Below are 23,567 nucleotides of genomic sequence, written 5' to 3' on the forward strand. Positions count from 1 at the left end.
GAGTCCAGGAATCTCAAAGAACATCCCGGGAATAGAAACTGCGGTCCCTCTGCAAACCCACCCCTCTTCCTTTCAGGCTGTCCTGGGCCAGCTGTCAGGAACCACATTCAACTGGTCTAAGCCAGAGATATCAGCTTCCACTGACTGTTCTGGAGGTAGCTGGTAGGAGCTGCCTTTCCCCAGTCAAGGCCAGTTGCTGGCTAGATTCCATTCACTCCCCCATATCACAGTCTAAACCCTGCATGGCTAAGCAGAATCCTCTGTACCTGCTTGCTCCCAGTTGCGTGAAGTCAGGGACTTATTATTTTCTTGAAGGAGAGGACAGGAAATGCATTCAGTCGTCTATCTGACATTTATCAAGCACCTCTTGTGTGCCCCTGACCCGGATACTGAGGAATCCCAGCCTAATGTGGACAGCTAATATTAGGGTTAGGAGATCTATGCAGAGGTAGGTGCTGGCTTCTATGTGACTTTCCTGCCGCATCATTTCAGAAGTGTTGTAAAGCTTCTCCAATCCCTAAGCCTCACATCAGATTATTGGACACCTATTGTCCCTTGGGTGGAGGTGGGTGGTAGAGCAGGATCTAGTATCCTGCACAGTGCCTGGCTCTGGGGTGTTAACTGGGTGGAATGAAAGGTGATGCCTTGCTGTCACCAGTTTAGATTATGGCGCCCAGACCCTATTAATACCAGGTAGGTGGGAGGGCTGCAGGGGTGCATGGCATGAAGCCAGCTCCTAGGAGGTAGACAGGTAGAGAGAGAGGCCCTTATTGCAGCCATCCTCTCCCTGCTCTAAGCTCAAGTGGCAGGCCTGCCCCTAACATTTGCAGGCCCAGAGAACAGCACAAATGAAGATCCACTTACCATGTAGCTAAATTTGTATAAAGTACAAGCTAATTGTGGATGATCTAGCCTTCTATCACGATAAGCCTGGAAGGCCAGGTTTGAATTTAGACTTGTAGCACTCCTTGAAGTTCTGTACCAGAATGTTCCCCAGTCTTGGTCCCCAGCCTACTGCCTGCCTTCTCTCCCCCCAGGGCAGATCCACCTCACACTGCAAAAGGGCTTTGTAGGTACTTATAAACACTCCCGCTTGCATATCCAGGCTCCAGCCCCCCAGCTCTCCAACAAACAGCTGTCCGTTGGTCGTCTCTCAGGCCTAGGAATGTGCAGTCTGTTGGGACCCAGAAAAGAAGGGAGGGAAAGTGGGCTTTGCAGGGAATTCTGGGGTCCTACAAGGAGAAAGGGCATACATCCCCTTGACCTTGCATTCCGTGGGGAGGGTCATGGCAGGGCCTTCTGAAGGGAGAGTCCAGAGAACTGACCCTCGCCCTCTTGCAGTGGGATTTTCCAGGCTATAAGCTCTGATAGCGAAGGCAGCCCCCCGATGCTTCTCTGGTTTGTCTCCCTGTCAGCCCCACCCTGAGAGGCAAAGGATAAACAAGCAGACAAGTACAAAAGAAAAATACTGTTTATTCCACACAACTACATCCCAGTTTCCCCCTCCCCACCCCGCGCTCCAGCTCTCAGCAGGCTTTGCCCCATGTCAGGGAAGAGTCAGGACCTCAGTGTCAGAGCCTGGCTTATGAGACAGGAAGGGAGTCTAGGCAGAGGAAGGTGACTGGAGGGTGACTGGGTCTCCAAGGACACAAAAACGTCAGGGACTCTCATTCCAAATTCAAGTGCGGTCCTCAATCCATTTGGCCAAATTCTTTCCCGGTTGCCCCCGTAGATAAAATGCTATGGATGGTGCAGGGCCAAAGACCCCAGCTGATTCACCAGCCTGTAGGAAGTTTTCATGTTTCTTTCATTTAAAACAAAAACCAACAAACAAGACCACACACAAACAGTTAAACCATTTCTGCCCTCTCTCCTGCCTTTTCATGGCAAAGGAGCCACTAAGCTCTGGCTTCCGTCCAGAAAGGTGCTTTCAAAACAAAATTCATGGGGGTATGGCTCAGTGGTAGAGCATTTGACTGCAAAACAAAATTCATATCGACACCCCTCAGAACCAGATGCTACCAGAAACAAAACAGAAAACCCACCTCTGGTACGGATAGCTGTTCCCCGAGGGCTCTACACTGGGGGGAGCTTCTGGGACACTCTGCACCCCCTACCTGGGGAATTCAGCCTGCAAAAATTCTGCCCGTTTCATTCCTCTGAATGACCTACTCATCCTTCCTTCAGAGGAGAAAATGGTGTCGTTCTAACCCAGCCTTGGGAAGACAGATTTAGACAAGGGAGGAGCTGAGAGAGCGTGGCCAGGCCTAATTTAGACCAGGACTTCATTATCTTCTTTTCACAGACCAGGACAGATGGTATCGTCCTGCATATACACTCGGACACACCCTGGATTATATGCTCCTCGCAGGGCTCCAGCTGTGACCCACTTGCCTCTCCCCAAAAAAGAAAGCATATCTGAACACAAGTGTTTGTGGGTGAAAGCCTGTGTCTCCCAAATTTATGGAAGTGTAAGTCCCTGAATCCTTCAAACCCCAGTACTCCAACTCTTCTTGCTGAAAACTTGTTTACAATGCCCTTCCCAAGTGAGCCCCTCATCTCACTGACACAGGTGGATAAGCCTGAACTTGAGCATGAAGCCTCCCCCTTGGAGATGTATTCTCTCCCGGGAGCCTTGGGGCAGGCAGGGTGCCCGCCTGCTTCCTCATTCCCACCACACTCTGGAAAGTTTGGCCGGTCCAAATGCAGTGGGGCAGGAGTGTGTGTGTGCATAGGAGAGTTGGGGGAAATTTGACACACAATTGTCCTCTCGCTGGCAGGGCTACCAAGAGAGTGGCCTCTCTGGTGTTGTAGGGCCAGACAGGAACCAGCTGTAGGCAAGAAACAAGCCAGAGGAAGCCAGATGAGGAGGCGACTCTGTGCCAGTGACCAGTGGAGGCAGGATGTGCCCTGGCCTGGCAGCCACTTTGTCAGGGCATATCGTGTGAGGTGCCATGGAGGGCAGTTGCTGGAGACCTGGCTCTGTGATTTGTGGTCCTTGGGGACGGTCTACACAGTGAGCCTAGCTTCATCTAAGCAAGCCTCTTAGTGCTCTCCCCACCTCCCGGGGTAATATACTGAGTGCCAGAGGTTGTCCAGCCACAGCGAGGCTGGGAAACTCACTTAGCAGCTTGGATGGGCTGCCCCCTCCAGTGGGCCACCACTGTCCTCTCTACAGGTAAAACCCACCCTGCTTCGGGGTGTATTCTTGACTCAGAGGAGCTCTGGCGGGCGGGGACAGTTGGCGGGGGGGTTGTTTGCACAAACACATGGTCTAAGACTCCAGACAAAACAAGATTTCTCCTCCAGTATCCAAGGCTCGAAGTCACCAAGAAAATTAGAGTTAAGTCACCTTCCACAAGAGACTTTCCTGGGCTGCCATCCATTCTTTCTGGATGTTGGCCTTTTCCCCAGGGCCTTGCTGTCTGGTTTAGGGTTTCACATGGCCCTCTGAGAAGGCCCAGCACTGGGTTGGGGGTGAATGGGAGGACAAGAGAGAGTCAGCATTCCTTTCCTCATTTCTCTCCGGGGTGCTGTGAGCTTGGGCAGTGGGATTTTCCAGGCTGCCGGTTCTTTCCCCCTCACTGTCTAGTGGGGGAGACAGCCACAGGCAGGGTTTAGATTAAAATCGGAAAGGATGGGTTTATCTATTAAGTTCCCAACCTGCCGTAGACCCAGGTCCACTCCAGGACGGCCAGAGTTCAAAGCTGCTTCCTTCCACCTGGATTACAAATGAATGGGTTCTGCTTTAGTGCAATTTCCCCCCAAAGGAAGCAGGGAGAAGTGGGAAAGGAGATCACACGTTCTGGCCCCGGGGGCTGCGGGAACCTTCTGACCTTGAGGGCAAGGCAGAAATTGAGCCTCACCTTCTGAGCAGCTCATCACACTTTTTGGAACTGTGCCTCTTGGGTCCTTTCAAGGACAGGGTACCTGCAGGCAAAGGGTGGGAGTCGAGGCTGTGGTTCCGCTGGACAAGCTGCTGGTACCTGTGACACTTCCACAGAGGAGCAGAGGGGAAGAGAGGGTGGAGAAAGAATGCCATCAAAGACAAGAGCTAAGGGCCAGTGGTACACAGGGGCTGTCGCAGCCCTGCCCCAGACATGGGGAGTTTCTGGTTCCCAACCAGAATTCACCCTTCAAAAACCACATAAGCAAAGTGCTTCTTTAAGTGACACCACTTAAGGGAGGGATCCCTTGACGTGACCAGCCCCGAGCCTGGAGCTCGCAGGTGGGCCCCTCTGCCCTCCCCGTGATGTGAGCTGCATGGAGGAGAGAAGGGAGGCAGTGAACGCACATGCACACAGTGGAGTCTCACGACCCAGGACCAGCGCAGCTGCACGTGGCGGAATGACAGGTGCCGTCACAGCAGTGGCCGCAGCCAGGGGCCAAGGGAAATGTACAAAGTGCTGGAACACAGGGCTGGGGGCCGAGCCCTAGGGGATCTGAAAGACATTCAGCTTGCTGGTGTTCTTGAGCGTCTGGCGCCGATTGCAGAACCAGACCCGCACGACCTCGCGGTCATAGTTGAGCTCCTTAGCAATCTCGGTGATCTCCTGGCCCGTGGGCAGCGGGTTCTTCTCGAAGTAGGCGTTCAGAGCCTCTATGGCCTGGGGGGTGAAGGAGGTGCGGCGTTTGCGTTTCTTGGAGGGCTCACCTCCCACGAACTCCATCAGGTTCTGCTGCCCTTCCTGGTTCCGGAGTTCGGCTTCGTTCAGCCACTTTTCCAGCACTGGCTTTAGCTTCTGGGCACTCTTGGGCGTGATATCCAGCTTCTCAAACCTGTGGGTGACCCAAGCCCCGGGAAAGGACAGTGAGAATGCCTCACCCCCCCACACTGGGGTGTGAGTACTCTCCACAAGAGGTCGCTCCTCTGAGGACTGGTCGGGCCCCGTTCTAAAGGTTCCCCTCAACACCCCCATCAAGCCCACCCCGGCTCAGCCAAGCCCAGACTCTGCAGACTATCCCATAACGTAGCTCATAAAAGGGGAACCATTCCCATGGCCTCAGTTCAGCGGTGCGACGATAACAGTCCAACTGCTGTCTGAACAACCCTTCCAGAACGTTCACACCCAAATGAGGGAGGTCCTTTGAGGAGTTATCTCGAGAGGACTTCAGAGGTGGCACATGGATATCGTGAGTGCTGTCCTCCCCGATTCAGACTCACAGCAGCGACACTGAGTCAGACTGCTCTTCCTGGCCGAGCCAGGATGTGACTACAGAACTGACAATGTGACACCTGGTCTCGCAGTCACTCTTGTCTAATCTGGGAGCTGGCGGGCACCTTTCAGCCATCCCTCAGCCATGCACTCATTCCTGTGTGCAACCCTCTGCCCTCCTTCGATGCTGGCATCAGAACTAGTCTGAATGCTGCACACAGAAAAATCAGCTTCATTCCTTTACAGTCATGCCTTGCGAGTCGGGGAGGGGAGCATAGCAGTGGGGAGGGAGCGTCGTGGTGAACAGCTAAGTCAGAACTGAAGTTCCCACGTATGTGACCAACCGCCTAGGCTAGACTCTTTCCCTGTAGGGTTCCTGAGTGGACTAGGGTCTTGGGTTCCCCCCAACGGAAGACCACATACATGCTCAGCCCTCAGACAGACTGGACCAGCCTTTGGCTACTGTAGGTGCTCCCATCTCCCCTTAGAACAGCCTTCCTGGTCTAGGAGGAGGTGGGAACAAGGGAGAATATGGGAAGGAGCCATGCCCCTGGGTCCCAGTAAGTACTTAGTGGCATCAGTGCATGAGCAGGCCTTGCTCATGCCTTGTCCAGAGCACCCTTACTCACCGGCAGATAGCTGACTGGCTGTAGGCTGGGCCTTCCGTTGCAGTCAGAGCCTGACCCACCTGAGTCTGCGTGAGGCCCAGGGACAGCCGCCGGATCTTAAAGTTCTTGGCAAACTCCCGGATCTCTTCCAAGTTGATTCCGTCCTCATCCAGACTCGGGGTATGTGGCTCTAGGTCAGAGGAAGGCACCAGGGGTGAGTGTGTAAGACGGGTGATGGCCCTGCCTATCAGGCCTATTGGCCTGGCCTGGCGAAGTAATGAGGGAGGAGGACATTTGACAAAAGGCCCGTGCCACCCTTAACACCCTCATCACCCCTGTTCCCAAAGCAAACAACACTTGAAGGACTGGGGCCTGGACTAGCCTGTCTGGAAGCAGGGGTCTCTTTTCCAGTTCTTCCAGCTCTAGGGGCTGACCCTCCCCCACTCACCCTCCTCCCGGCCCCAAGCACACCTTAGCCATCCTCCCTCCTCACATATTGGGTGAGAGACCAAATGAGAGGACAGCCAATGGATCAGCTTCTTGAAGAAGCGGCCCCCACTCTCATCGTGCCTCGCATGCAGCTCAGCAGCAATGGGAATAAGGAGGCCCATCCCTGCTGTCAGGCCTCTGCCCTTCCCCTTTGGACGCTAGAATGTTTATCAAGGAGGGCAGCATCTAAAGGGGCTGCGGCATCCAAATAAATGCCTCTCCTCTTCTCTACAACCTCTTTCAGGAGTCACTTACTGGATACCAACTGGCTGACCGTGGGGGTCTCGGAGCAGGTGATGGGAACGGGAGCAGAGGCAGACGGCTTGGCGGCCGGGGCCGGGCTGGCGATGACCACGGCGGGCGGCGGCACGGCCGGCGTGGGCTGGATGGGCTGCGCCTGGGAGAAGAGCGCCAATGAGGCCTGCCGGCCCGGCTCAGGGGGGCGCGGTCCCCACACGGGCCACAGGCAGGGCAACACGGGCATGAACTCCTCACTGACCCAGCACACTCCGACCTGTGCCCCATCACAAAGCAAGACTAGAAGCTACTTAGCACCCGCCCAATGACAGTGACCTCTGAAGTGAGGATAGCCACATGCCCCCCCAAGTCGGAGCCTCGCAGCCACCTGTGACAAAGGCAGGTCAGAGGCTCAGAAGGGTTCGGGACACTTGTTCAAAGCCCCCAGTGTCCACCCCTGAGATAGATGCTCTCGAATCTCTTCCCTCAGAATGGAAACCTACACCTGATCCTAGAGCCTCCCAGGCCCCAAATGTCCCTTAACTGGCCAATGCCTTGGGGGACCTCTTTACAATGAGATTCTGTGCAGCTATTAAAAAGAATACAGTGGGGCGCCTGGGTGGCTCCGTCGATTGAGCGTCTGACTTCATCTCAGGTCATGATCTCCTGGTTTGTGGGTTCAAGCCGGTGTTGGGCTCTGTGCTGACAGCTCAGAGCCTGGAGCCTGCTTCAGATTCTGTCTCCCTCTCTCTCTGCCCATCCCCCACTCCCTCTCTGACTCGCCCTCAAAAATAAATAAACATTAAAAAAATACAGTAAATCTCTTAATTAACCAACATGGAAAGAGCTCTGGGTCACAGTGCTAAGCAAAAGAAAAGATAAGGTGAAAACAGTTTTTATAGAATAATTCCTATAAAAAATACATATGAATTTCCAGGAAAAAAAAATCTTGAGGGATATAAAGCAAATTGTCAACAACATTTATCTCTGGAGGTGGACTTGTAAGGGATTTTTGCTTTTTTCCATTACACATAATATTGGAATTTTTATAAAAAGTGTATATCACGGGCGCCTGCGTGGTTCAGTCAGTTAAGTGTCCAACTTTGGCTCAGGTTGTGATCTCACAGCCCACGAGTTCAAGCCCTGCGTCAGGCTCTGTGCTGACAGCTCAGAGCCTGGAGCCTGCTTCAGATTCTGTGTCTCTCTCTCTCTGCCCCTAGGGCTCCTGCTCATGATCTGTCTTTCAGTCTTTCAAAAATAAATAAATGTTAAAAAAATTTTTAAAAAGTGTGTGTATAATATTTATCATCAGGAGAAACTATAAATATATGAAATCAGTATTTTTAGTATGATTTTTTAAAAGTAAACACTACCCTCAATGTGGGGCTAGAACTCAAAACCCCAAGACCAAGAGTCTCATGCTCTACTTACTGACAGAGCCAGCCAGGTGTCCCAGGATGATTTTTTAAAAAAAGCTTCCTGAGGGGCGCCTGGGTGACTCAGTCAGTGGAGTGTCCGACTTTGGCTCAGGTCGTGATCTCACAGCTCATGAGTTCAAGCCCCGCGTCAGGCTCTGTGCTGACAGCTCAGAGCCTGGAGCCTGCTTCAGATTCTGTGTCTCCCTCTCTCTGCCCCTAGGGCTCCTGCTCATGGTCTGTCTTTCAGTCTCTCAAAAATAAATAAATGTTAAAAAAATTTTTAAAAAGTGTGTGTATAATATTTACCATCAGGAGAAACTATAAATATATGAAATCAGTATTTTTAGTATGATTTTTTAAAAGTAAACAGTTTTGGCTCAGGTCATGGTCTTGCAGTTTCGTGAGTTTGAGCCCCACATCCAGCTCCATGCTGGCAGTGCGGATTCTGTGTCTCCCTCTCTCTGACCCTCCCCCACTCACACCGTCTCCATCTCTCTCAAAATAAATAAATAAACATTAAATAATAAAAATAAATAAAACAGCTTTCTGGAAACTGCACATTTCTCTAGGGTGGGTCCTATTCCTTGGATTCTACCCTTTGGTAGCTCTCAAGTCTAGTCCCTCTTCCTCCCCAAGGACTTAGCCTTAGTTCACGGCTCCTGGTTTCTTGCTAGAACTGTTTCAGCTGCCTCCTAATGGGTGACAAGGACTCAAGTCTGGCCACAGTTCAGTTCTTAGCTCCACCTGGAGAAAAGGTAATTTTTTTTAATAAACATCTAAATAGCCACTTCCCTGCGAAAAACCCTTCCATGACTCCCCGCTACGTAATAACAGTGATAAATAGAAGCACCATTTTTCCCAGTGCTTCCTGTGTACCAGAGTGTTAACTGTTTTATATGTAATATATACGTTAACATTCATAACCTTCTAAACTTGGTACTCGGATAATCTCCATTTTATGAATGAAGCTAGGAGGTTATTCCCAAAGCTTGGAAGCAGCATGCCACATTTGAAAGCCAAGGCCTCAACATCACCTGAGAATTTGCTAGAAATGCAAAATCTTGAGCCCCACTCCAGAACTACTGAATAAGAAACTCCAAGGGTGGGGGGATGTGTGTGTGCTGGGATACATTCCAACAAGTCTTCCAGGTGCTTCTGACACACACGTGTGGCAACCCCTGCTCTGGCACATTCTAATTCCTGCAATTCCAGTAAAGGAAGACCCACTTTCCCATCCACCTCATCCCTTTAGATTAGGTCAATGTCCCTTCTCTATGAAGCCTGGCTGAACTCCCCAGTTTGTCAAGAACTCCCTTCTCTGGGTCCCTACAGGGGCTTATCATGTCCCCATCATAGTCTTTGTCATACTGGCTTGCAATTGTCTCTAGAGGTGGGCTAGGAAAGGCATCTTACTCATCTCTAGATCTTCAGCCCCTGGAATATAGGAGGCACTCAAAAACTGCTCCTGGAATGAACAAATAAAGGAATCATCAAATTTGCAATGCGGAGTAAAGGGGTGAAGCGGAGGGGGTGCCGCATCACTTCCCGGGGCTTTCCCGGCAATCTGTTCACCCTGAAACTAATCAAGGCCCAGTTTGCTTTGACTACCTCCCTGGCCTTTTCAGAGTGGCACTGACCTCTGAGAGCACATACAGTTGTTTGTGGTGTGTGTGGGTAGGTGCAGGGGAGTGCTCTTTCCCTGAACAGAGTATGTGGGGACTCATTCGGGTCTTCTACTCTGGGATTTCCCCTCACTTTGGGGAGGCACCCTGTTTCCCAGGGGCTTCAGAAAATAATCTCGTCCTGCCCTGCAGTCTTGAGGGATGTAGTCCACACCAGCCGGCACTGCCTGTACCCTTCCTCCCCACCCCCCCACCCCCCGGCCCTGCCCTCGTCCCAACCCAGCCCTTGTACCTCACTCTTAGCAGGGGACTCAGGCGTGCTTGCCTTCCTGACAGCCACGGGCGGAGGCAGGGGGCTGCTGGCCAGGGTCGCAATCACCTGGCCCTGGGCATTCAACAGCAGTTGGGGTGTCACAGCCTGGACCTGCAGGCTTTGGGCTGGTGCCGGGGCTGCCACGCTAGCCGAGTTCACTACCCACGGAAGTGCTCCAATAACCTGAGAGGAAACAAGGCAGGGACCCCAGGGGTGAGGCCAGTGTCCGGGTCTATCCCCAACCCCAATCCCCACACGGGCAGGGGAAGGGACTTCAATAAATCATTTAAGCCTTCTGGACCTCAATTCCCTCATCAATAAAGCTGTTTCCTTTTTTCTATCTCTGGAGCAAGAATAGGTCTGCATGTGATTCACACAGCCCTGGATGTGAATCCCTGACCTGCCACATTTCATTGGGTGGCTTAATTTCTCAGAACCTCAGCCTTCTCCCCTGTAAAATGGGAATGCAAATCTCAACCTAATAGCCCCGTACTTACAATGAGGTGAGATAACGTATCAGAAAGCACCTGACACAGAGCCTGGCCTCAAAGTGGGTGCTCCACAAAGGAAAACCCCCAACTAGAGTGAGCACCACTATAGAGCAGGATGGAGGCGAGGCCCCTGTCTGGGCTCAGCATCAGCAGAGAGCTGCCACAGGACAGATGAACAGCACAGTGACACTTTGTCCGAGGGTCTATGACCCTCAGCCCAAGTCCTAGGCCCCCACCCCGGCAGCTTCTCCACAGCCCCCAACCCTCAGCCCTGGCTTTGACCACTTGCCTGTCCCTGAGCGTTGGTGAGGATCTGACTGCTGATCCCTGGCATGCTGGGAATGGCGTTGGCAATGACCGGAGTGGTAGTGAGGGAGCCTAGGATCTGGGTCTGTCCCCCAAGGGAAGCGGCACTGATCTGTGGTTGGAGAAAGAGCCTTGCTCAGAGCCCACAAGGTGAGAAAGAGCCCAAGGCAGGGAGGAGAAGGCTGAGGGCACTAGGGGGTGGGGGGAGATACAGATGCTGGGCAGATGTGAACGTGGGCTGCAGGCCCAGGTCCACCAGCTGAATAGCATCTAGGGCCAGGGGCTGCAGGGGGGTGGCAGGGAAGGTGGGGGGCACCGCCATGGAAGAGTAACTCTGGCTAATCTTTCAGGCCAGGCCAGGGGGAGGACAGGAAGGCCAGACTGGAGTGGCCGATGTGCATCTAGTCACATCTAGCAGTCCACTGCCAGGCCGGAGCCACAGGGGACAGACACGGGCATGGGGCTGTGAGCCTCTAGCTCCGCCTTAGTTCCAGCTCACAAGTTTGCAACCCCCAGACATCCTCCCACCCTCCAAGGCCGGTCCAGTGCTTCCGGTTCTGGAGAATTTGCCCAGGACTCTTGGCGGAGGTTGTCTGCTCTCGTCTGGGGCGGCCGAGTTGGCAGATGCAAGGAGAAGGCCTCACAGAGAGCCATCCCCGCTGATGTGTTGGAAAGGAGCCGTTTTCAGGGGGCTGGTCCTCCACCTCCTTCCTCCCCTGTGGGAAGGGCCAGTGCCACCCTTGGCCCAAGATTCGGTCCATCCCTGGTCAGCCCTGGGTGAGGGCAGCAGCTTACAATTCCTGGGCTCAGCGCAAAGCCTGCAGGCTGGACGGTGATCTGTGGGGGGGTGTCCACTGGCTTGGGGGCGGGGGCGGTAGCGGTGGCAGCTGTCGGCTGCGGTAGGATGGCCGGCGTGGTCTGCAGCAGCGGCTGGGTCTGGAACAGCGTCTGGGGCTGGGCCGCTGGCCGAGGCTGGGTGGGCGAGGAGGCCTGGACCGGCGGGACAGCTTGTACGGGTGTCGGGAGGGCGGCGTTCAGCACGGCGGCTGCTACGGAGCAAGGTAGAGACAGAGGCGCTCAAATGCCTAGCCGCAGCCCAGCGCGGCTCCAATCCCAAGGGATCTGGCACCAGAATGAGAGGGGGGTTGGGACGGCGGGGCAGAGGGGACAGGCAGCCGTGATTCCCTTGATCCTTGCAGGGGCAGCTCATGGAGGCATCTCTCTCATCCCCCCCTCCCTCGGGCCTCCTGGAGATGCGCAGGTTCAAAAAGCAGGTGGATCTTCTTGCGGTCCTTCTTAGGTGGCTGGTCGCTAGGTGAACTCTGGCCCGGTGGGGGGAGGGGGGCAGTCTCAGTTGGCTGGAGTGAGAGAGGTCTGCCTGGCGGGCCTGGTGTCACGGCCTAGAGTCCCGAGGTGGTGCAGCAGCTCTGTGGCTGGGTGCCTAGGACACCGGATCCGGACTCCAGAGCTGTCACCCTGGTGGGCCGCGCGTTCTGAGTCCCACATGGCAAGCACGCGTGCAGGGACAGTATGTAGGGCGGTGGGGGCCTGGTGCAGTCCTGGGGAGAGCTGCCGTTACCTTGCAGACCGGCTAAAGGTGGCTTGAAAATTCCCCCCGTGGGAGAAGCAGCTGTCAGTCCCGGGAGGGCAGCCACGGTTGCTGTAGGAATTGTCCACACGGCCAGCCCCTGCTGACCAGCCACTTGACCTGCAATACTGATGGGGATAAGAAGAGGTTGAGTAACCGCCCCTGCTGGAACCATAACTCCTGTCAGAACTGTGGCTAAGTTTTCCTGAGTCAAGACCTGCAAAAGCAAACAAGATTTCAAAAAGAAAAGAAAAAATAAAAAATCAACATTGACGGCGCAAACACCAGGTCTCTCAGACCCAGTTGAGCACAAACAAAGCATTCTGAGGGTGGTGGGGGAAAGGCCAGTGGCGGTGGGGAAGGGACCAGCTCTAGCCGGAGGCCCGACCCTGAGGGGGTGCGTGGACTGGACTATTGTGCCTTCAAAGAAGCTGCCCGAATGGGAGACGGGGCCTGGCCCTGTTTGCAGGACAGCAGAGGGTGTGCAGGCCTCTTCCGCCACATTCTGCTGCCTTCCAGGCCTTCCCTGGGCCCCAGCCCACAGGACCCATGCTTTGTGGCCAGGAAGCAGGCGGCAGGGGCTGGTGGAACCAGGTTGTCAAGGGCCTACAGAGACCTCTGGGAAGCTCTGACGTTGGATACCCCCCGCTGAATGTCTTGCAGATCTGTGCTAGTAGCGAAAGGTAGCAGGGAGCTCAGCACAGCCAGGGGGGACCCAGGAAGCAGCATCTCACGGAGCTGGGGCAGCCCCCTGGCTCTAAATGAGGACTCTGAACAATCCATTAACTCTTCTAGGCATCCACCTGAGGGGCTAACAAGGCCATTTACTCATTTAGTTGTTAGATAAACAGAGATGCCCGAGGCATGAGTTAATGTTATCTCTACAATCCTTGCTGGACCCAAGGATTTTAGTTGGCAAACACACATATAATCTTCCCAGTGGGCCTGATCTGGGGTAGGGGAGAGGTCAGGGGTGTCCAGGAAGGGATTTCCTCCTTCAAGCCACAGCCCCTTCCCTGTTGTGCGCCAAGGAACCCCCAGCTCCCATGGCCACCCCACATTGGCTGTCCCATGCTTTGCTCCTGCCCAGGGCAGCTCCCGGGGTGGCCCTTACCTGGGGGGCAGCTTGTACAGCCAGTGGCGTCAGGGTCTGCGATGCCTGAGGCTGGCTTGGGGCCTGGCTGAAGGTGGCACCAGCAGGGGCAGGGCTCGGAGGGATCCCCGGGAGAGACTTCACTTCACGTGGCATTGAGAGAAAGGACAAGGAGTGAGCCCGGTGTGAGTGGAGGGGTCACCGGAGTAGAACATCTTGTTGTAACTTGAAGTGCTAAACTCTCAGCCCTACCTTGTATTTTTGCATAACCCAAGGCCAATCACCGGCCTTCCCTGACCCAGAGGCAGCTTCCCAAATGCTACCGGTAGTGAGAACGGAAGGCTGGAGGGCCCCCATGCCTCACCTGAAGGTTGGTTACCCTCTCTTCACACATCTAGTTGAGGAAAATGCAGGGCTATGCACAGTTGCCTATCAAGTCGCCCATTTCCTGGCTCCATGGGACATGGTGACCTACTGCATAATCAGTAAAGGGGCCCGAAGTGAACGTGTGTCAGGTGGGAAGAAGCTAGAATTGATGGGAGCAACTTCCCTTGGCCCATCCAGCAATCGAATCATTGTTCACGCCGCCTGCAGGCAACTTTTTGGATGTAGGTGCTGGCTCGGGGAAGGGGCGAGGATCCCTGTAGGGTGAGGTCCTTGAAGCGACAGACCCTGAAAATGAGACAGGCCTTTGCCACTGCCCAGAACACAGGAGCATTCCAGGCCAGGTAGCTCTTCTCTGCCAGCTCCTGAGGTCTGAAGTCCGGCTGAGAAGCTTCACTGAGCTTCTAAAGGAACTTCCTTCCCGTTGAAGGGAGTTTTTCACCCAGCTGATGGCTTCCTCTTGCTACCTTTAGTCCAGTATTGGAGAACGCCACCAAGAAACATCTTCAAAGCCACACAACAATGAGGAGAGGAGTTATTTTTTACTACACAGTACAACTTGAAAAGAAATCTACATATTGGGTAGTGGATGTTAGACCAGATTGGTGGCCTCTTAATAATGGCTGGGCGTAGATTTCCAGGCCCTAATCTGAGCCTACCGAATCAGATGTCCAGGAGTGGAGGTCAGTAACCTCTCCTCTCCCTCTTTTTCCTTTTAAGCCCACTTGTGACACATCATGCAACCAGAGGAGGAATCACTGAATTAGACAGCCTTCCAACCCTGCGTTCCTGGCCCACATTTTCATCTGGAAAGGCAGTAACCTAACTCAGGACTATAATGTTCACAGTCTATAATGAAAAAAAAATCCAGTTGTTTAAGGAATCAAAGAGAAAACAGGCAACAACAAAAGTCTTGTAAAATACAAAAAGAAAACAAAATGGTGGGTTTGTCTCCACCATGAAAGGGAAATAGAGTTCTAGCTACTGAAAAAAATCTCAGTATCAGGATACTCTGAACTCATAAAAATTTTAAAAATCTTTTGCTTGACAAAATGTTATGAAATATAAAAAAAAGGAAAGTGGGAAAAACATGAATGAGAAAAGCTTACCATCTAAAGAAACAGAATGCTCATTTTATTAGGATTTATTTCCAAAGTAGGACCAAGGGTCCAAGGGTTTGCCTATATTTAGGGCTTTTATCACTTCTTACTAGACTGCTTTTCAGAGAACCCATTCAGAGAACCTTCAATAAAGTGCCTGTTTCTCCACAGTGCCACCCAATGTAGGTTTTATCACTGTTTATTTATTTTTCTGGCTTAACAGGCAAGTGGTACCTTGTAGCCAATTACTAATCCTCTCATTGATAAATTTTGTATTTTTCCATGTGATGGCTTCCTCTTATGGACACAATTGATTTCTTTTTGAAAGGAATTTGAGGGGCACCTGGGTGGCTCAGTCAGTTAAGCATCCGACTCTTGACTTCGGTTCAGGTCATGATCTCACGTTATGTGGGTTTGAGCCCCACAGCCGGCTCTGCACTGATAGCATGGAGCCTACCTGGCCTTCTCTCTCTCTCTCTCTCCCTCTCTCTCTCTGCCCCTTCCCCGCTCTCTCAAAAAAAATAATTTTTTAAAAAAGAGTTTGAGTGGATTATACCTCAAAGAGAAAACATTTCAAAGGACCAGTACAAAGACACTCAAAACATCACTGGTTATGGCAGTAAAAAACCAGACAGTTTGACAGTAGTCAAAAGCAGAATCAGGTGTGTGAAATCGATGTCAATAAAGGAAATGGGCATATGAATAATATGGTGATAATTGACCTACTACAGTCTACCCTTGGTGGCCACAACTATAAAAATACACACAGGGACAAGGACTGGGTAATAGTTTAGAGTGATATAAATCACTAGATTTTTTCATCCTGAAAAAGTTTCCCATTACGTAGTTTTAAGAGGAACCTTCTTTTCTTTTTCAATTTTTTAATGTTTATTCATTTTTGAAAGAGAGAGAGAGAGAGAGGGAGATGCAGAATCCAAAGCAGCCTCCAGGCTCTGAGCTGTCAGCACAGAGCCTGATGTGGGGCTCGAACTCACATCCAGTGAGATGATGACCTGAGCCAAAGACAGACACTTAACTGACTGAGCCATCCAGGTCCCCAAGAGGAAACTCTTCTCAGGACTGCATATCTAGAAAGGTTCCATCAAGGCCACACTCTAAGATGGCGGTTTCTTGGGAGGTACCATCAAAATACCTCCCTTACTTTCCTGACAATCACTAAAATTCCTTTACAGAGAACAGGACTTTAGTGAAGAGGCTTAAATGTACAAACCTCTGGAAGAAGATGCACACTACCGTAACCGTTCATGCTAAGGTGTGGATAGTTGATTTAGGATCCATTTCCGAGAGCAGGTTTGAACAAGAAACAGAATTAAGGCACCCGATGAAATGAGATATGGAAGATGGTTGAAAAAGTAAAAAGGGAAGCTGGGGACCCTGTGGGCAAACCTGGGAAAACTGAAATTTCTGAAAAGGGGCCCCATCCCACCATGGAAAGGAGTGAGAAGAGCTGCCAGGTGTAGAATCCTTGTCTTTGCTGGCGGCTCTCTAGGGCACTGCCCTGCTGAAGCATATGATGCCCCACCCTGGCCTTGACGTGGAGCAGAGCATTTCCAGGCTAGGGGAAAACGGTCAGGCCTCTTGCCATTCCTTTATTCAAAAGGGGAAACATAACCTAGGTTACCAGGGTGCCAAATGAATCTGTGTAGTGATTTGCAGGCAGAGTGAGGGATGTGAGTTCTTACAGTTTTCTTACTCAGGAGTTGCTCTTTCCCTAAAGCCTGTCCGTTCTCATTTGCTCTCTTCTCGGCAACTCTTCTTGGCCCACCTCCCCCCCCCCCCCCAGCCCAGATCTCCAATCTGGGGAAGGGAAGAGGAAGGCTAGGGGAGATGAACTGTGGAGTTCTGGGGGCAGGGACTAACTAGGGGGCCCCAGGTTTCCAGCAAAAGATGTCTACTCTGAAAGGTGTCAATGAGGAAAGTCAATGAAAGGGGGCCCCGTGGCCAGAGAGCCGTGCCTGGTACCGGTCCCAGCCTCTAGAACAGCCCTGGCTATCATGCACCTATACTGCAGGGTAGTTAGGAGAGACGGTGTGGGTGGATTATCCCTATCCATTCCCCCTACAGGAGAATCAAGTTCTTGCCTAAAAGTCATCTTTGGTAGACAGCACGATTATAAAACACCAGGCTTGACTCACGCCAGTCCAGCTGGGAGGAAGGAGCTGGGATTCTGCAAGGTCCTACCTAACCTAAACCCTTAGTGCGGGGCAGGTAACATACCCTCCTATCCCCAGCAGCTGGAACCTCCCAGATCCACCCACAGAAGGTACTGGGTTGGAAAGGTTGTCAGGGTCCTGAAGGTCTAGTCCTTTCTGCACTGCGCCTTTCTGGCTTGGGTGCGGAGCCCTCTCTAAGGTTAATTCAGTCCCCTCAACTGGGCTCTCCTCCCACCTCACCCTGACCCAGCCCAGCTGAGATACGGAAGTGAATGACCAGAACTAAAGTTCCAGGGACACAGAAGGCAGGGCAGTCCTAGAAGCTGGGCAGAAGGACAGCTGTGGCCATAAGTTGTCCAGTGGACAAGAAGACAAGACCCTGAGGCCACCCTGGCCCTAGGGACTCACGCTGGCTCTCTGAGGAGGCAGAGAAAAGGACTCAGGTGGACCAACGCCAGATGGGAGCAATGGCCTCGTACCAGTTGCCTCTGCAGAGGAGTCTGGGTTGTCTGGCCCGGCGTCACCGGCCGGCTCACTGGCTTCAGCAGGGCCTCTGCTCTGGGAGCTCTCGGCAGCGACGCCCTCCAGTCCTTTGCCCTCCTCCTCAGCAGAGATCTGGGCATCCACCCCAACTTCCAGCACGCGGATGGTCTCATGGCCTGACATCACAATGACCTGAAACCAGAAGACAGAGGACATTCCGGCTGGGGGAGAGAGGAGAGGGCACCTGGAGATGAAGACCTGAGGGCTGAGTGCTGTGACAATTCCACAGGCTGCGACTCCCTGATCCTAGGAAAGGAGCTTCTGTAAGAAACTGGGGCCTCATGACACGAGGAGGGCTTGACACAGCTAAAAAAAGCCCCACAGAGCCAAACCACTTGGGGATATTGCTATTTGCTCCCTGTTCCGGACTCGGTTCAGGGAGTGGTAAGTGGCCATTCCCGCAGCCTTGCAAGGATATCCTCTTAGCTGCTGGGATATTGGACTGCGGTTATGAAGGCTCCTAACTGGCACAGTACCCAGAACTTGGGCTGGGCCAAGAAGCAGATCCCTCTTCACTTCTCTTGAAACCTTACAGAAGTTCCCTCCAAGATAAAGGGGTGGAAGTGAATGCTCCACAATGTTGAGTAACTTTTTAGGCTCATGATTCCAAAACTCTGGGGTAAAGGCCAAGGTTTCCCAGGCCAGTGAACTTCCTGAAACCAGGGTCAGGAATACTGTAGATGCAGCCGCTGGCCCCACCTCCCCGGCCTGGAGCCACACCTCCCCGGCCTGGAGCCACACCTCCCAGGCCTGGAATCCCACCTCCCAGGCTTGGAGCCTTGCACCCAATGGACCTTCCATGTTGCAGCGGTGGGGGCAGCCTGTGGGCCTTCTCAGAACGCTTGGTCTTCTTCCCCTGCTCAAAGAGCCAACACTCAGCTCTTTACCTCCAGCACTGGCATGCTTTGAATTGGACCATTCAAGAATCAGGGACATTCTGTATGTTCAAAATCTCCGTGTCAGGCCTCCCCAGCACCTGGCCTGCACCTGAAGGGACTCCCACAACACCGCCCTCAAAATTGAATCCAGCCAGAGATTGCTGGAAAAAGTGACAATGTGACCTGTCAGGGCAGTAGGAGTGAAAAAACCACCAAAAGCAGTTCTTTTTCTGGTTTAAACTTGATATGAGGGACTTCAGTCCAGTTACATTTTAAGAGATGTTAATTTTCTATTTCCTTTAAAAAAATTATGTAATATCAGCATTTATCAAAAAATTATGTAATGAATATACACTACAAAAAATTATGAAATATGTATAGGAAAAAATAGAGTAAATTACCTGATGTTCAAATCTTTTCCTTATGTAAACTTAAACATATTTGTACATATATTTAAATTTTTAACTTATTTTTTTAAGTAAACTCTATCCCCAGGGTGGGGCTTGAACTCATGACCCTGTAATCAAGTGCCACATGCTCTCCTAAGTCAGACAGTAATCCCATACAAGTTTTTATATTTTAATTTCACTTTTTTTAAGTTTGTTTATTTTGAGAGAGAAAGAGAGCATGAACAGGGTAGTGGTAGGGAGAGAGAGAATCCTAAGCAGGCTCTACACTCTCAGCACACAGCCCAATAAGGGGCTCGAACTCATGAACTGTGAGATCATGACCTAAGCCAAAACCACTCAAGTGCCCCTAGGCTGTGACTTTAAAAAGTTAAATTAAGGGATTCCTGGGTGGCTCAGTCGGTTAAGTGTCTGCCTCTTGATTTCGGCTCAGGTCACGATCTCGTGGTTTGTGAGTCTGAGCCCCGAGTTGGGCTCTGCAATGACAGCATGGAGCCTGCTTAGGATTCTCTCTCTGCCCCTCCCCTGCTCCTGCATGCATATACATGCACCTCTGCTCTCTCTCTCTCTCAAAATGGATAAAATAAACAAACAAACAAATAAATACTAAGGTCACAGCTTAAATCCCCAAGCTCAGGGGCGCCTGGGTGGCTCACTTGGTTAAGCATCCAACTTTGGCTCAGGTCATGATCTCATGGTTCGTGGGTTCAAGCCCCACATTGGGTTCTGTGCTGACAGCTAACTCAGAGCCTGGAGCCTGCTTCAGATTTTGTGTCTCCCTCTCTCTGTGGCCCTCCCCTGCTCATGCTGTCTCTCCCTCAGAAATAAACAAAACATTAAAAAAAAATTTTTTTTTAAATCCCCAAGCTCAGTCCTTGAGAAATACTACTGGTGACTACACTGGATGGGTGAAGTCAGCCCAGGTTTTGGTAAGAAACAGATACTGACAGGCTCTATGGAGTGTTCCTCCTGGCCACACCCCAGAGTCTATCACCCTCACTCCCCCGCCTCTTCCTGCCCCAGAACATACCTGCTCATTGACAGTCAGGGATGACTCTGGTCCAGCTCCAGGATCCATGATCACTTAGGGTGGTGTGGGGGGCGGCCCACACCTAGCACAGCTCCTGTGGGATGACATAGGATGAGAAAAGCAAAGGCTGATGTACATAGTAACACAATTTCTATACCATCTCGCAAAGTCAGGAGTAGAATGGAAGGAAGGGAGAAAAATCTAAACTCTCCAAAGCATCTGTAGAAGTAAAGAAAAACAGGATTCTAAGGACCTTAAAACTCAAGTGTCTTGCTTCCTACAGCAACCCAAGAGATCCTCCGCTCAGGAGGACCCAGGGTGACAAGAGGAAAGTGGGGGCCAGGCATCTGTCCCTGGGAGTTCCCCAGTCTACAGGGAGAGAGCAGACCCAGCAGAACCCAAGCTGACTTTGACCCAGACGTTCAGAACCTCAGACACAGGAAAGGAGCACTCTGGCTATCATAGGGCTTCTCCGGGGAGGAGTCTGAGCAGACTTCCTGGAAGAGACAGTAAAGACCTGAATCAATTGAAACAGTAGTCCCAAACCTGAATGTGCATGATCACCACCTGGAGCACTTATTAAAGATGCAGACCCCAGCTTCCCCTGGGAGTCTGATTCAGCAGGTAGGTCCCACAGAATCAGCTCTTTAGTGATTTGGTGGCAGTGGCCTAAGGACCATACTGGCCTTTAACACCGGCACCAGGACAATGGCCCAGATGGTGAGCGAAGCAGCCTGCCAGATGCAGCGAGAGGGAGTGGGGGGACCTCTTGTGAAGAACAGATTCACAGACCATACAGTCATAAGAAATAAAGGTATAAAGCAGACAAATAGGTTTAGATACTTGTACAGAAAAGAAGGCAAGTAGCATTTACGCTGAGTACGTATAATGCTAGGTGTTTATATAACACTTACTCATGCTCATTACTTGTGCCAGCTGGGGGATGGGAGCGTCATTACCACCATGGTACAGATGAGGGCCCTAAGCTCAGAGAGATGTGCTCGCTTCCACCTCTTTCCCTTCCTCGTCCTCTATTCAACCCTGGGTTGGCTGACAGGTTTTCCTTGTTTGGTTATTTTCTCGATTGAGGTAAAATCCACATCACATAAAATTCACCATTTTAAAGCATAAAACTCCGTGGTATTTAACACATCTATAATGTCGTGCAACCATCACCACTATTTAGTTCCAGAACATTTTTGTCATCCCCAAAGGGCACCCCATACCCATTAGCAATGACTCCCTTTCTCTGCCCCCACCAGCCCCTGGCAGCCGCTAGTCTGCTGCTTCTCTGCGGATTTGTCTCTTCTCCATATTTCATATGAATGGGTTCATACAATAAGTGGCCTTCGTGTCTGGCTTCTTTTACTTAGCAAAATGTTTTCGAGGTTTATCCACATTGTAGCACGTATCAGGACTTTAATCCTTTTTATAGCTATGGAATAATGGATTATATGGGGTGGGCTTTCTCTCTGATGATGGCTGAGAGAGAAGCAAACCGAGATTTCATTTCCAAGATGGAAAGCACATCACACTCAGCTGTGACTTGACCAGCACACCACATGTGTGTGCCAACCCACCACCTCCCCATATAAGCGGTTCAAGAAAAAAACCCCTGGAGCGCCTGGGTGGCTCAGTCAGTTAAGCATCTGACTTCGGCTCAGGTCATGATCTCACGGTCCATGGGTTCGAGCCCCACGTCAGGCTCTGTGCTGACAGCTAGCTCAGAGCCTGGAGCCTGCTTCAGATTCTGTGTTTCCCCCCTCTCTCTCTGTTCCTCTCCCACTCATGCTCTGTCTCTTTCTCTCTCAAAAATAAATAAAAGCATTAAAAAAAAAAGAAAAAAAAACCCTGTAAGTATAACAATTAGATAATGATTAAAGAACAGAAGATCTTCATTGAATCCCTGTTACAGCATGGTAAAATATCTTAAAATAGAGAATGAAGAAAACTATCAGAACTTTTCAATGAAACCAGTATCTTCTCCAGGAGGAATCTCAGGAACATTTTTTGTTAAGTTTATTTTTTTTTTTAGTAATCTCTATACTCAACACAGGGCATAACCTCATGACCCCATGATTAAGAGTCACACACTCTACTGACTGAGCCAGCCAGGTGCCCCTGGAATTTCAAGAACATTTTGAACACATAGATAGGAAATCTGAAGGAAATACATATTTGGAAAATACCTTCAAGAATATCATTGTGTGTGAATCTAACCACTTGATACTGGGTCATGCAATGGTCTCCAAAACAATTTTGTGAATGAGAATTCCCAAACGAAGATTTGGGAGATTAAACTAGCTTAATGGATAGATCAAAGACTGATTTGTGTTAGTTACAGTTGTTTGAAAAGGAGGTGGAGAAGCTGTAGTCAGCTGTTGCTTTACAAGGTGCTGTCAGCTACATCTGAACAAGACTTGACCTTGCTCAGTTGATAGACCACCATGGGTTAGATGACCAATTGTTACACTATAACAGAAATGAAGAAGAACTGGGGCACCTGGCTGGCTCAGTCGGTTAAGCTTCTGACTCTTGATTTTGGCTCAGGTCATGATCTCACGGTTTGTGAATTTGAGCCCCCCATCAGCGGGCAGTGGGCAGTGTGGCGCCTGCTTGGGATTCTTTCTCTCTCTCACTCTGCCCCTCCCCTGCTTGTGCTCTCTCTCTCTGTCTTTCTCTCAAAATAAATAAACTTAAAAAAAATGAAGAACTTACAGGTGTTTAATTCAAATTTTTTCTCTAGAATATCTTTGAAAATGATAATATAATTAAAAGATACACACTTTTTTGGATACTTACACAAATTAAAGGAAGATCTAAATCATTAGGGCTTAGAGAATAGTGCCCTGATGACCATCAATTTAGGGCACCCCGTTATATAAATATAAACTAAATTATAAAATGAAAACTTAGTATTTTGGATAAATTTGGCAAAGAAGATTTGACATTTAAAGAAATGTGAAAAAAATATGATTAAAAACTAATTTGGACAATTCTGGAAGTCAGTTTTGATATATTGTTTTTTTACTGTGGTAAAAATTTTTATTTTAAGGGGCACCCTGCTGGCATAGTTGGGAAAGCATGCAACTTTTGATCTCAGGGTTGTGAGTCCAAGTCCCACATTGGGTGTAGAGATTACTTAAAAATAAAATCTTTTAAAAAATTTATTTTAAATGTTTTTTTAAAAAGTCCAATCTGGTGAACATCTAAGCCTAAACAGCTCTAAAAATGCCTGCCTGTCACCTAATTTTATGACCCTTGTTTCCATTCATTTACCACATATATTTTTTTTAACTAAAAAACATTTTTTTTTTGAGACAGAGACAGAGCATGAGTGGGGGAGGGGCAGAGAGAGAGGGAGACCCAGAATCTGAAGCAGGCTCCAGGCTCCGAGCTGTCAGCACAGAACCCGATGCAGGACTCGAACCCACAAACCGTGTGATCATGAAGCCAAAGTCAGACGATTAACCAACTGAACCACCCAGATGCCCCTATTTACCACATATTTCTATCTGGATGGTCTAGTAGGTAATTAAACTCGTATGTCCTGAAAAAAAAAATCCATTGCATGGATATACCATGTTTTGCTTATCCATTCCTCGGCTGATGGATGTTTGGGTTGTTTCTACCTTTTGACCAGGTGAATAGTGCTTCAATGAATTTTTGTGTACAAGTTTCTGTTTGAATACTTGTTTTCAGTTCTTGGTGTATATGCCTAAGAGTGTCA

General features: G+C 50.5%; 1 protein-coding gene across 1 annotated transcript in view; it reads right to left on the minus strand.

The window, feature by feature from the left end:
* Positions 1-1,453: 1,453 nt before the first annotated feature.
* The window catches only part of POU6F1 (POU class 6 homeobox 1), a 30,883-nt gene continuing 8,769 nt past the window's right edge, over positions 1,454-23,567 (minus strand). The window contains exons 2-11 of the mRNA XM_039241441.1: positions 19,838-19,931; positions 17,459-17,654; positions 13,343-13,464; positions 12,220-12,445; positions 11,436-11,689; positions 10,624-10,752; positions 9,823-10,026; positions 6,509-6,650; positions 5,786-5,954; positions 1,454-4,779 (exon numbers count right to left, since the gene is read on the minus strand). Coding sequence (XP_039097372.1) covers positions 4,434-4,779; positions 5,786-5,954; positions 6,509-6,650; positions 9,823-10,026; positions 10,624-10,752; positions 11,436-11,689; positions 12,220-12,445; positions 13,343-13,464; positions 17,459-17,654; positions 19,838-19,885 — 1,836 coding nt within the window. The 5' untranslated portion in view covers positions 19,886-19,931 and the 3' untranslated portion in view covers positions 1,454-4,433. The remainder of the gene's footprint in view (positions 4,780-5,785; positions 5,955-6,508; positions 6,651-9,822; positions 10,027-10,623; positions 10,753-11,435; positions 11,690-12,219; positions 12,446-13,342; positions 13,465-17,458; positions 17,655-19,837; positions 19,932-23,567) is intronic.

The sequence above is a fragment of the Hyaena hyaena genome, unplaced genomic scaffold (assembly GCF_003009895.1).
Source record: "Hyaena hyaena isolate Hyena2069 unplaced genomic scaffold, ASM300989v1 scaffold_192, whole genome shotgun sequence".
Classification (NCBI taxonomy): Eukaryota; Metazoa; Chordata; class Mammalia; order Carnivora; family Hyaenidae; genus Hyaena; species Hyaena hyaena.